The sequence below is a fragment of the Desmodus rotundus genome, chromosome 6, assembly GCF_022682495.2.
Source record: "Desmodus rotundus isolate HL8 chromosome 6, HLdesRot8A.1, whole genome shotgun sequence".
Taxonomy (NCBI): Eukaryota; Metazoa; Chordata; class Mammalia; order Chiroptera; family Phyllostomidae; genus Desmodus; species Desmodus rotundus.
The window spans coordinates 6,360,839-6,374,771 of record NC_071392.1 but is presented as its reverse complement, the minus strand read 5'-3'; the positions used below and the strand labels follow the sequence as shown (position 1 = coordinate 6,374,771).

Sequence of the window (13,933 nt, the reverse complement as noted above, 5' to 3'; positions counted from 1 at the left end):
ATGAAAACAAAAAACCTGTAGTCATTACATTTAGAAATGGGACTGTTCTAGCAGAACCTACCCAAGTCAGCCTAGGAGGGGAAGTCTGGTGGTGAAGAAGGCAGTGAGGTTCAATTGAGTTCTTTGAATCAGGTCCCAAGGATCCTAGCCGGGCACCAGGGGAGGCATTTGGTGGTGGTATGTGTATGTGCCACCTCCCCTCGCCCCACTTCTGTGCCTTTTGCCCAACATCAAGTAAATAAAAACTTAATAAATCACATTATGGGGTGACATATCCTGAATACTGATTTTTCCAAGGCAATGAAGCCATCACGGGACATAATGTAATTGACTAAGTGGGTCATAGGACTAACAGATCATGTCGTCCGAGTCTTTCTAATAGATGGGCAGCTGTGGTCCTGAGAAGTCACATGTCCTCCCTAAGGATGTCCATGTGGTTACTTACAGAGTTGAGGAGCCTAGAACCAAGTCTGCTCACTCCCAGGCCAGTGCTCATTTCCTGACCGATCTTCCAAAATAAAGGTAGGACCCTTTGCCATTGGTGTCCGAGAAGGACATTCACAGCCATCTTTCTCCTCACCGTAACTTTAAGGGTCAGGCACTGCAGCTACTTTGCCTGGCTCCACGGGTCTTGTCCTTGCCACTGTGCCCACACTGTCCTCTTGGAACAGCACTTACTCTGACGAAGATGCCCATGCAGGTAAGGAGGACAAGAGCTTGTCCTTCGATGGCTGCGTGGGAGCCCTGGGTTCCCTCCTGGGCTGCTCTTCCTAATGTGAGCCTGTCTCAGTCCCAGCTGTGACTCGGCCCTATATTGTTCTGCCCACTGTCCTCTCTGGAGGCCCAGCTTGAAGTTCATTGTCATGGCTTCTCATCCTCCAGGAAAAATCTGTGCTTTCATTCCTGAAGGATGTTCTGCCTTTGGAAATTCTATAATATGGTTTTTAACGGTAACATTTGACATCATTGCATTTACTCAATATTCAGCCCAAAGCTCTCACAGTAAATGGTCAGGGGCCGGGCTCAGTATAACCATGAACAATGTTTGTTGTTGGTGGGTGAGCACTGCATTTGGACGGGACACCCCTCCCGGTTCACAAATGCCTGTGAGAGTACCTCCCGGGCTGGGACGGGTGTTTATTCTTGGTACAGGACCTAATGCTGGTGCTTGCTTCTGGCTGCTCCTCAGTGTCTTTACCTCTCCCCAAACCTTACTTTTCAGTTTTGTTTTCTATCTCTTTGTTTCCAGGACAGGGTGATGTGAGCACTTTGACTTTGCAATCAGTACCATGTCAAGAGAGCAAAAAATCAATCAAAGGACTGGACTTGTCTGGCCAAGAAACAGCTGGAACCGTGTTCCACCTTTTGGATCTAGTCTAAGGGCACCCACTTTGACTTGAAATTTTGGAATTAGAGTTTAGAGAGGTAATTCAGAAATTTATCTTGCAAGGTTATGAAAATAGATTCTATCCCACCTTGGTTCACTGTTACTAATATGGGGGGTGGAGAAAAAGGTCCATCTGTGTTGAAAGTTCCAAGGTCAAATCTAGCAGCGGGTATCAGCTCACCTGATAGCATAGGGAATCATTAAAAGTAATGGCCATAGAACTGCTGGAGAATCATTGCTCTTCTGTGCCTTTGGGCAATGTACTTAACCCCTTGTTGCCTCGGTTTCCTTATCTGTACACTGGGTGCAATCCCAGAAGACCTTCATAGGGTTATTGTGAGGATGAAATGCATTAAAATACATTAAATGGCAGCCTGGCGTGTGGTAAGCTCTCGGTCAGTACACGTTAGCTCTTGTTGAACCACCACCAGCAAATTCATGGCCCTAAACAGCCCAGAACGGCTGGCTCTTCAGCTCCACGGATTCGGTACTTCTGAACATTGGCTCTCCTTGGGTATGCATTGGGCACCTGAACTTCCCAGGATGGTGGTGCATGGCCTACCCTTAAACCAGCACCATGCCCCTGTGCCTCCCAGGCAGCGGGCTGTGGCCCACCCTAGCAGGGTGTGGAGTGGCACCAGGCACAATACCTTGCCTTCGCCGGGAGTTGAGTTTCCTAAAGCAGGTCCCTTCCACGAGGCGGTTCAGGCGTTGCTGTTTGATCAGCTCCAAGATTTCTGGCTGAATCTTCTCCTTGAGCTCCCTGTGAAAATAAACACATATTCTGTAACAGGCCTTGAGAACAGGGGCAGGAGGGTAGGAGGCATGCAGCTTCTTTTTTCTCTTTTCATGAACATCCCAATACCTCCCAAGGTACAGTTTGGCACCCAACCCATGGCCCACGGGCTGCATGCAGCCCAGGATGGCTATGAATGTGGCCCAACACAAAAATGTAAATTTACTCAAAACAGTATGGATTCTTTTGTGATTACGTGTTGCAATGTATTTAATGTGTGGCCCAGAGATGCCAAAAGGTTGGACACCCCTGCTTAGAGAATCATTTATGAGGCATCAATAACTCTGTTACAATAACTCTATAGATTTTCTGACATTTACAGAATACTCACCAAAGCACTAGCCCCTTCAGGGATGTTTTTCTAGACAGAAGTGTCCCAAGAAATTTCTTCTTGTATTTTAGAAAGCCACAGATATAAACTTATGCAAAGATCCACTCAGTTCTGTGTGGCAATAAATCTCTGGTTGCACCCCACTCCCCCACCCCAGGGAAACTGAGAGACGACATTTGTCATCTGATCAAACAGGGATATCGGGCCACGGCACGGTTACTATTTCGCAGCACACACTGAGTCCTGGGCCAACCTCAGGACCACATTCTGCTTTCAGTTCTGTCACTTACAAAGGGGAACAAGGCATCATCTCCAATTCTGGCCCACAGAGACTAGGATAACAATGAAATAAATTAAGGATTATTTACATCCTGTCTAACATAATGTAATTTGGTTTTTGATGCACTGTGCTGTAAAGATATCACTATAGAATTCAGTGGTTTTTTTAAATCTATTTTTGAAGAGCAGAGATTTCTTTTAATCCCGTTGAGATTTCATATAGTCCCCTAGCATTTGAGTCCAGTAAAGCTAGAGCTGCTCTAGTTGAAGCCGAACAGGGAGAACAGAGCCCGGCTCTCAGAGTAGTGTTGAAAGTATTGATTAGCATGGAGATCAAGAACTCAGAAGACTAGGACTTCAATCTCAGCTCTGCCCAAGGTGAGCCTTTCATGTAGCCCATCTGAGTCTCAGTTTCCTCATCTGTAAAATGGAAGTAAGAATATTTCCTGGGACATTGCTGTGACTCCCAAAGGAGGCAGTGTGAGAGCAAGTCTCCCTAAGCATGGGGCCGGAGGGCAAGGCAGCGCTGTTTGCTTTGACTGTATTCTCCAAACACTCCATATTTGACAGTATTCAAGGCTCACACACCCATAACCCTGAACTTGCTCTGAACTTCAGGGGATCTGTCTTCCCGTGGTACTCTGTTCCCAGGTGGGGAAGGCATGGTTTCACTGGCTTTATTTTGATAAATATTCCTCTAGTTCTATCGAAAGGACTGGTAAATCAATAAAAGGAGGACAATGAAAAGAGGTTGACAAATGAGAGTGTGAAGAGCAATCCCAAGTCCAGCACTGTGACGATTCCAAGCCCAGGCTGTACACAGAAGACAGAGAGAGCACCCTAGGCTGCAGAGATTCTTTTCTGCACCTGAGGTCTGCCCTACTGAGCCACCCCACAGTATTCATCTGGAACAGAAGTTGGCAACTTGTTCTGCAAAAGGCCAGAGAGTAAATAATTTCAGGCTTTGTGGGTCACACAGGGTCTGCTGCAACCCCTGGACTTAACTCCGCCGTGGTCAAGTGAAAGCAGTCAACAGTGTGTAAATGGAGGAGTGTGGCTGGGTTCCAATAAAACTCTAGTGACCGAAACAGCAGTGTGCCGGTTTAGCCTCAGAGCTCCAGTGTGCGGACCCCGGATGTAAAAGGGAGCTGTGGAGGCTTCCGGCTGAGGGACCACACCTGTTTCATGGAAACTGCTCTGTCCTGTCTCAACATTGGAAGGCCTCCGAGCTCAGTCCCTGCGCATCTTCTGTTGTGTACGTTACAGAATCCTGGCTTTAAATACCAACCTCATCCTGACAACTCCCAAATTTATGTTTCTAATCTAGACTTCTCAGCTGAACTCCAAACTCCTCAACCCAACTGTCTGCTTGGCTGTTGCCCAGACGCCGCACACTTGATGTGTCCGAAGGTGAACTCCTGATGCCTCTGTCTGAACCCGTTCCACTCACTCTGTCTCTTAGTGTGTAGCCCCAGAGCTGGAGCTCATCCTCAACTCCCCTCTTTCTCTTGCACCCCACATTCAATCAATCAGGAAACACCTTTGTTTTGTACCTTCCAAATCTATCTGATCCATAGTAAGGACTCTCCTTCTCATTACCTCTCCGTTGGATTATTGAAATAACTTCTTATCTTGCCTCCCAATACAGCAACAAGAGGGATCATTTAAAACTTAAGTCAGAGCATGTCAGTCCTGTGCCCCCAACAAGGCCCTATGGAATCAGGCCCCCGGGTACCGTGCTGGCCTTGCCTCCCAGGGTTCTCCCCATGCTCGCTTTGCTCCAGCCATACTGGGTTCCTTTGTTTATGGGGCACCCGGCCCTATTCCTCCCTCAGGGCCTTTTCACCAGTGGTTCTCTCTGCTGGAATACCCTTCTCCCAAATACACACAGAGAACCTCCTTTCGTCCCTTACACATCTTTACTCAGTGTCACTCTCTCGACCAGAGGGATGGGCTCTGACCATTCGATTTAAAATGATAAAGTCTCCATTTCCCTTATGCTTTATATTTCCATTGCCCGTATCTTTTTAAAAATGCGCTATAATCTATTTACCATGTTTCTTGTCTGATTCTCCCACTAAAATATAATCACAGCAGGGGTGAGAATTGTGTCTGTTCTCTTCACTGCTGAATCACCAACACACGGAATAGTACCTGGCCTGTGGCAGGTACTTGCTAGGTCTTTGTCAAGTGCATTGAACACTGAAAATTGAGTGAGGGACCGGCCTGCCCCACTAGCACTGGCGAGGCGGCCGCCTCGAGCAAAGCCTGCAGCCCACCTGCGGGGAGAGTGCAAAGCCTTGTTTCTGCCCCTATTTGTTTTTACTTTTGCTTCCTCGCCGACTCTCACTGGACTTCCTGAGATAAAGTGAGGCCTACGCAAATACATTCATAGTGTCAGCATTGCCACATATGTGTGAACAGTATGACAACTTGTAAAATTCGGGTTATGGGCTAATAATCAGAGTGACCATTTCTCTGGGTGGCTGTCATGTGTCAGGTGTATGCTAAATACGCCAAGTCCTTTTCAGACACAACTCTGTTGACTCCCCATGACAACCCAGTGATGGAGATGCTTTTATCACCTTCATTTACAGCCGTGAAGAAAACAGGCTGAGGATGGGTCCCAGGAGTCCCTCAAAGAGCACATTTGTAAGAGGTGGCCTCAGAATGCAGCCCGGGTCTGTGAGCTCCCGGGCCTGGGCGGCCACACTTCGCTATCATCTTCACTGGCGGGTGTCCTATGGCGGGTCTCCCCTACTATAAGTCCCATAGTGCCTAATGGCCTGTTTTGGGGGTATTCAAGCTTTTGATTTTCATTAATTCAGATTAATTGTGTAGATGGACTTAGGTTCCCTGCAGAGTCATACTGAGTAGAAAATAACACCTCTCTGAAATCATTAGTCAAGAGCTAGGAAACAAAACAGAGATCCTTCAACCTGCTGAAAAAAACGTTTCCCAAAAAATTTGCATATACAGAGTTTGCATTTTTATTCTCAGGAAGCATAAGCATTTTCTAAAATGGGCTGCATGCCTCCTGGAGTCTTCAAGGCCCCGAGGTGACCACCATGCTGTAGGACCACACAGAGGCAGCCAGAGGGGAGCCCCATCCAAGCCATTATCCCAACCTGCAAAATGAAAAGCTTGACCGGATGGCCTTAAAGGTGTGTTTCCGCTCTCAGATGCCAATAATCCTGAACCTGAGTCAGACATACCTCCTTTGTGCTTTCGCGACAACTCACCCACAAATGCCCCCTCCAGCAGAGCCCTGAGCAGAGGCCCTGGTAACCCCTCCAGCCCCAGCTTTCAAGCCTGGGATGACAGTCAGGACCAAGTCTCTCTGGTTCACTGCCTGTCCCCAGCATCTCAGACAGGGTCTGGCAGGTAGGAGCTGCTCAATACGTATTGTTAAGTGAATGAATAAAAGCAATCACACACAGTCTGTGCCTGTTGCTGCGTGGACTTGGGTTTATGCTGTGAGACATTTGGGCAGCATTTAGGCTTCCTCCTGCCTCACAGTGAATTCCTGTCTAGTGGCTCATTCTGACAGATGAATCATCACCAGAGAAGACGCTGGAGGCTGGCTCCCACCTGCCCATTTTGGGGGCTGAGATAACAATTAGGCTGTGGCACGCCTCTCCCCTTAAATGCCATAGCTTCTGAAAAGGCGTTAGGACTTTAACGCAACTATAACGAGAACCATGGCTGCTTTTCCGTCCCATGGCCAAGTGACGGTGCCGAAGTTCCAGACGTGCAGGAGGTTTCCTTCACTTTTACATTGCTTCCCCTGATAGCATCACCGTAAAGACTAGAGCTTCTTGGAAAAGAGGGAAGAAGAACTTCACAGTGTCATAGGCAGAGCCGTGGGAAGCAAAGCTATGACACCAAAGCAGAAGCAAAGTAGTCACACTTGACGGGCAGTTACCATCCTTCCTTGGAACAAAGTCATGGTCAAATGCTAATTTAGAATCACTTGGCCTTAACTAAAGTGGTTCCTCAAGTCTCCCTTTAGGTGCTAAGAACTGCAGTCAGAAGCACAGGAAAGTCACCTTACGTTGACCCAGCTGATGAAGCAGATACTATAAACTCCAGGGCCTCAGGCCCAGAGGCCCTGGCATGGGGCAAGGCACCGCCGTCCCTCCCTGCAAGTGAGACGCTGTAGCTCTGAGGAGACGGTCACTTATCCAAAGTGCTTTGTGCTAAGTACTTCTGGCTGTCACCTGGTCACCGAGGTCCCATGCAAAACTGGAGCAGTGCACCTTGGAAGAATGGGCTGGCGCTCAGTGTGGGAAGCCTCATCCCCCAATCCCCCCCACCCCCCAGCACCACTGCCTAACTTCATCCCCCTGAGAGTCTGCGGCTCTGCTATGCTGTTTCTAAAGGTGACTCTTTCAGGTTTGAAAACGAATGCCAAGCTGATGTTATCGCTTGGCTACTGTCTTTTCAGACCTGTGCAATTTTTAAAGCCTCATCTTAATCTGGCACTTGGCAAAGGAACTCTGGTGAGGCAGACAAAGCTTAGTGGAGGGATTAGTGGCTGGACTTTAAGTCCTGGTTCTTCTGCTTGCGGCAGGTCTCCAGCTGTCTAGACTGCATCCTGGTCCTTGAACGTGGTAAGAGCTGCTTATCTTGCACGGACAGGAGAAAACGAAAGAGCAAAAGGAGGTGCTTCACAAATTGCCAAGCATTAAAAACATCAAATATATAAGAGCAAATAACAGAAAAAGAGGCAGAAAGGAAAAGAAGCAGAAACAGAGCGACAGACAGATGGATAGAGAGGTTTAAGGTGGGCTCCACAAGGATACCTACGTTATATGAGCTGGCTTCACACAAAAGTGGAAAAGAAGCTGTGTCCAGTCTTCTGAGGGCAGAATGAGAATAATTGTTCTTACCCTCCATCCCCCCTTCCCTATTTTCCTCCATATAAATTATAAGGGGAACAAAACTGGCGTATTTCCTAGAAAAAGACAAGGGAAGATAAACAGGCCAGTTCTACGAAAAGATGAAGCAAACCAGTCTTCCTGTCCAAGGCTCAGAACACCTTAAAGATGGAGATACATAAAACTATATATTTGATGCCAAGTCCTATGAAAAGGGGGCCACTGCCTCTCTGCCTTAGGCCTGTCGGCTGACAGTCACAAGAGCAGTATGACGGGATGTCAAGCAGAGCCAACAGGGCCGGGCGAAGTGGATCTCTCCTCCTCTCAAGTGGTCCCCCCCCCCTCCCGCCTCACTACTTGAGAGCTTATATTGCTTTCATTATCAGTGGGCCTCCGTCTGGCTGGGCCAGAGCATCCTGCCACTCACAGGCACTGACACAGAATGTAGCTTCGAGGGCAAAAGAATTAGTTCCCAATGTTAGAAAAGGACCTCAAATTTTCAGCCACAACTCCTTAGAGGGCTCAGCAGTAACTGGGCCACTTCCTGGTTTAGATCCTTTGACCAGCACCTGTGCCCACCTGCCCCTCAGCCCACCTGCCCAGCCTCCCTCAGGGAGCTGCTCCGACTTCATGAGTGGACTGAGATCTTTCAGAAAGTCTTCTGCTGGCCTCCCATAAAGACTTCCCAACACAGCCCTGCTGTGAGAGAGGCTTTCCCTTTCTCGCAGGTGGGGACATGTCGGGTCAGAGCCTTCAAGGCGATGGAGGTGGTGGGGAACTTACAAAATCGGGCGAGACTGGAAATCCTCCTGGTTCATCCTCTCAGACTGGCGGATTTTCAGGATCTCGGTGTAGCTCAGGTTCTGCAGTTTGCTCTTGAACTGGTCCAGGGAGCTAGGCTTGGTTGTAAGAGCTCTCATAACCTGCTCCTTCACCACCTGCATTACCTGTAGATTAAAGGAAGACCATGATGTTCTGGGGTTGACCTTGTCCATTCAGAGAAGCCTCCAGTTTACAGCTCCCCGCCTCTGTGAGCCCCTGTGTGTGCACTCTCGGCCCAAACCTTGAGCGTGCTTTGCCGAAGAGTAAACTACCATCAGGTGTGTCTTCCATTTTCTTTTGTATCACTGAAGGAGGAGATGGGTCGGAGCTGGGGACAGAGAGGCTTGGGGTAGGAGGAGCGCGCCACTGGATGCCTATGTTATGTGACTGCTACTGAACGAACACTATAAGCAATGCAAACTCAAGAATGGAAGAAGCCCAAGCAACAGCTAGACCTCTGCATGAATATTATTTTTTCCAGGAGAAAATCACTGAGACACAATGAACGGAAAGTTTGGTTGGCACCAGTTTAAATGAATAGGAACCGATGTCCACCCCCGCTCCCCACAGAATGCTTTCCCCATCTAGTTAAGGTGTGAGTGTTCATGCAAATGATGCATTTGGAAACGTGCATGTGGCATGGCCTCTTTGAAGTCTTAGTAAATCAGAAGAGACATATCTCATTGGGAGCCTCAAGAAAAAGGAAGGATGTGGTAATTTGCAGCCTCAGGACAGACCTAGCCTGTAGAAGGCAATTAACCATTGCCTGTTAATACGGACTCATCTTCACCAGGGCAGAGGAAGCAGGAACAGATCAGGAGACACTCAAAGGCATCCAAGAGATTTAACTAACCTTTTTTTCCCAAAAAGCTTTTGTTTAATCCTTACCCAAGGATGTGTTTCTATTGATTTCAGAGAGAGAGGAAGGGAGGGAGAGAGACAGAGAGAAACATCAGTTGGTTGCCTCCTATACATGCCCTGAGTGGGAATCAAACTCTCAACTTTTTGGTGTACAGGATGATGCTCCAACCAGCCGAGCCTCCTGCCAGGCCAGATTTACAATAATATTTCTGCTTTTTTTAACCCTCCACTAGAGATGAAAACATCTGCGACTGTTGATAAGGTATCTACTATGTGCCAGATACTATGGTAGGTGCTTTATTTATGTTCCCTCTCTTAATCCACTCAGATCTATAAGGTAGATATTATGTCATTTCATTTACATATGAAGAAACTGAAGCTTTGAGAGAAACATTTAAGTGCCTAGTTCACAATCATATAGCTGGTTGGTAGGTGGCTGAGCTGGGGTTTAGACCCAGGCTTGTGAACACTCTACTCCCCTGCCGCTCTGGCCAACACCCTCAGGGGCAGTGTAGCGACTTAGAGATAGGAGAAACTCACCAGCACCCCTCACTATGGGCTGCATTCTGTGCCAGGCACTCCTCTGCTCCCCACCTCAGGTAATTCTCCCTCCCACACAGCAGCTAGGTGTCATCACCACTGTTTTAAAGACAAGGAAACCGAGACTGAGAAGGATGGAGGGCTTGTCCAAGGCCACACACATCTAGTTGAATTCTAAGTTACTACTAGCCCAGTACGGCGGATACAGCATACGACGTGGACAGCCGTGGGGTAGTGCTCACCCTTTGTCACTGCACATGTGATCCCAGTGCACTCCTTACAGCTTCTAATCATTGGTCATTCAACAATTCACGCATGTTACGGTAGGTAGCGACTGCTCACTGACTGTCCCACCAAGACGCCATTTGCATGAAATGTTGTTGTAACACAGCTGACAGTTGTACGGCATGCAAGATGCTGCGGCAAAGTAGGACTTCCAAACCCGCCTGACTGCTGACTGATGGGAAAATCTCACCGCATCAGGAAGTCCTAGGTGGCTGGAACACGCTCCCAACACTTGCTGAGCCCTGCTGAATGGTGTCTCCCTTCCCCAGGGGTGCAGGTGGTGAAGCTGTCTGCCCACGTTTCTTTCTCCAAGTGTGCATCTCTCTTATTCACCCAAGGGCTGTCCAGTGATCCGAAGGGGTCTAAGGATACTAGGAGGCAGGAGGAGAAAGGGGATCCTCCTTGGCAGCAAAACTAAAACCTGTTACCATCAGGCCTCAGGGGCACCCACAGGCCCATGAGTCCCCTAACGCAGAGATGCCAGGTATCTGTACTCTCCAATCATCCGCATACCCACCATTTGCATGTGCCTGTGTACCTGGGACACCCTTGTCAACTGAAAATGGCGGAACTGAGGGTAAGATGAGTCATAGATATCTACAAGGAAAAAAAATCTGCTTTCAAGTGATATCAACTCTCACTTGCCCTTACATGCTTCTGAGTTTTAGGAATCCAAGTCTACAGTGAGAATATCCTCTATGAGGTAACGTATCACATTTTCATAGGCACTTTCTGGGAGGTAGTACCTTATCACAAAAGTGGATCTAATGGCAGAAGTCTCAGGTGAGTTCAGAAGACAACCTGAGAGATGACAGATCATTGACTCATGGATCTGCAGTATCCAGCAGATGCCACTGCTCTCAGAAGACTCGTGTGCCACGCCTGTCCTGGGACATGGTGGTTGGTGACCGCCGTGGAGTGAATGCATCGAGTCGACTATCCTCTGGACCCCTGCCTTATGAAAGTTTTCATTCCTGTGGCTGGGTTGCTCCCTGCCATCTAACACAGCTGGTCATTAGCTTACATTAATCAAACTGTATTGATAGAAGCTATTACTATTTTCTTGAGAAGCGTGATTTGTGACGTCGACACAGAGAACATCACTGACTACTTCGGGTACGTCCATGCTGGGAATTCCAAGGTGACCAAAGTCTGGCCCTTGCCTTCTGTGAACTAGTGGTCTGACAAGTGAGCTAGATGGAGCTAAGGCCATCACAGCAGAAGTGTGCATGTGCTAGAGAAGATGGGCTGATGGACTTGGTTGGCAGGTGGGGAGGGTTTTCGGAGAAGGTGCCATCTGGGATTTACAGGAAGAATGCGTGCCCAATGGTGTGGAAATAGATGAATGATTTGGGCTCCTACACCTTAGCCCCGCTGAACCAGGGCTGCATCTGAACTGGAACCAGTTACACAATCACTGTTTCGTGTCCCCGGTGTAACGGCAGACAGGGACATTGCCAGTTGACCTTCCACCTAATCCTGTTTCCTTTTTCACTCAGGCAGAATGCTAAATTGGGGATGCTTTACAGAATTTGAAATCATGGCCATCTCACATCCCGCAGCAGAAACAGTGGTTAAGCCTAGTCCAGGCTGATCTATGACACTTTGCCCTTTCCTGTGGGGGGCACCTTGGACGCTGCCTCTTTCCCCACTCAGAGAAACTCAGAGTTGAGTGAAGGAGATAAATATCGTCTCCCAATGTCATGTGACCTTGTGGCAGGAGGCAAGACACACAGCAGAGATAAAGATATAGCAGTCAGAACACCGAAAATGGAAAAGTGAATTTTAAACACAATCAGGTTAAAGTGGGGAGACTTTTAGACATTGCTCCACTTCCTGCATTTTACAGGTGAGAAAATGAAAACTCAGGGTCCCAGGTGACTCCTTAGTTCACGTGTCTCCTTAAGGCGCTGTCACGGAAATGATCATTGCCAGACCACCTCTGATGAGACACAATGGGCCCACTATTGACCAGTCAGCACCTTTCCCCAGACTTTCCGACTCAATGCAGAGCTGAGGCAAGCTCTTTTCCTCTCAAATTGACAACCGTCAGAGCGGCCCTTAATCTGCAGCAGAGTGGGAGATAATGAGATCGCTGACATCAGGACCAGCCGGAAGAAAGGCAGACGTGTGTGTAAGAGTGTTAATAATGGTTAAGCCATACTCATCCCAAAGTCAGTCCAATCCTGGCATTTGGTGGTTTGAATGGGATTCTAATCACTTGCAACCAAAAGTCCCTATAAGTATAACGAAGGCCAAGGGGACACAAGCTTGTGGGGCTGAGGTTGCCCGGATCCAGAAGGACAAGAAAGAAGCTGGATAGAAAACTCACAGCTCCTTCAATAAGAAAGAACTTTAGAAAATCATCTTCATTATGTTCTCACAGTTGTACCTTTGCATGGAAATGCTGATAATCCCGTATGTAGCTCCTGCTTATATTTTATGCTTAAAATCCACTGAGGGCTTCATTCCTTTAGCTTTAGACTCTGATTCCAGCTAGATGCAAGAATCCATAAGTAGAACAATCCTTTACACTTCCCACAATCATTTATACTTCAGCTTGGAGAAAACATAGGCCCTTTTCCAAGAGTAGGTTGATAGGATAAGGGGGCAGACGCCATGGCCCCAGGGAGAGGGACTGAAGTGGTGAGTATACGCAGCACAGAACAGATGTCTGCTAGAACCGAAGATGGGCTTTGCTGAGCTGACTTCAGTTTTGTTCAGCACTGCCTCCAGGATGTTCTATGGTCACTCTGTGTGACAAGGAAAATGACCCTGGCAAGAGTTGCCATTGATTTTTTTAAAGAAGACAAAAGAGTTATATATAGATCAAAGAATCCGCTAATCCTTTGCAAAGTATCTTCTCCAAGAGCTATAATTAATGAAATGAAATCTCTGTTAATGCTCCATGTGATTTAAATCAAGACTCTCACAACACTGTCCTTAACTCTGTCCTCTTTGGAAAATATCAGACCTTTTATCATTGTTTGAGAAACCTACGGACGATGTTGCAGGGGCATCAGCAAATCAATGCACTTGAAGCTTCTTAATTACAGCACGCGCTTTGCCACAGACATCAAAGAGGTCGTGCTCCTAGAATTTGCATTCACTGTTGCAATCGACTGATCTCTTCATCAGGGTCTGAATGGTGCCTGTGGAGTGTTTTGGGAGTTCTTGGAGCGTGTGTTCTGATGTAACAGGGTATGCTACAAAAGAAGCCAGGGTCCCACAAAACCTTGACCTTCAAATGGAGAAAACCCTTGGTCTCCTTGGATGACTGGGTTAAAGGTGTGAGTACTGGGCATCCCTGAATAGAATCGAGCATGCTGGTAGAGTCATCCCTTGGTATCTGTGGGAGATTGGTCCAGGATCCTGTGGACACCCAAGTCCACAGATGTTCAAGTGCCTTATACAGAACAGTGTTTGATGTATAGGGTCAGCCCTCTACATCTGTTTCAACAGCCTGTCCAGGGGATTTGGACGCACAGGCAAGTGGGAAAGCTCCTGAGCTCGGCCAACATCCGGTGCCACTTCTGAGCCTTCAGTATGGCATCTACAGTGGCTCTCATTGTAACCCTGGAAAGCAGTTAGGGTAGCTATTGGTGTACCTGTCACCCCGCTTAGATTGTAAATCCCCAGAGGGCGGGAATGGCTTATTTGTATTTGTGGACCACAGAACTCAGTTCAGTATCCTTCAGACTGTAATATTGATCGACACATTCGATGCCAAAGATTCTTTGGCTCCCACTTTG

At 47.8% G+C, this 13,933-nt stretch overlaps 1 protein-coding gene across 5 annotated transcripts in view; it reads right to left on the bottom strand.

Moving 5' to 3' along the window:
* ELMO1 (engulfment and cell motility 1) overlaps positions 1–13,933 on the bottom strand; it is a 468,564-nt gene that overhangs the window by 29,610 nt on the left and 425,021 nt on the right. For all 5 annotated transcript variants that reach the window (XM_053925918.2, XM_053925919.2, XM_053925917.2 and 2 more), the window contains 2 exons: positions 8,457–8,620; positions 2,038–2,150 (listed from right to left, as the gene is read on the bottom strand). In XM_053925918.2, the coding sequence (XP_053781893.1) occupies positions 2,038–2,150; positions 8,457–8,620 (277 nt within the window). The remainder of the gene's footprint in view (positions 1–2,037; positions 2,151–8,456; positions 8,621–13,933) is intronic.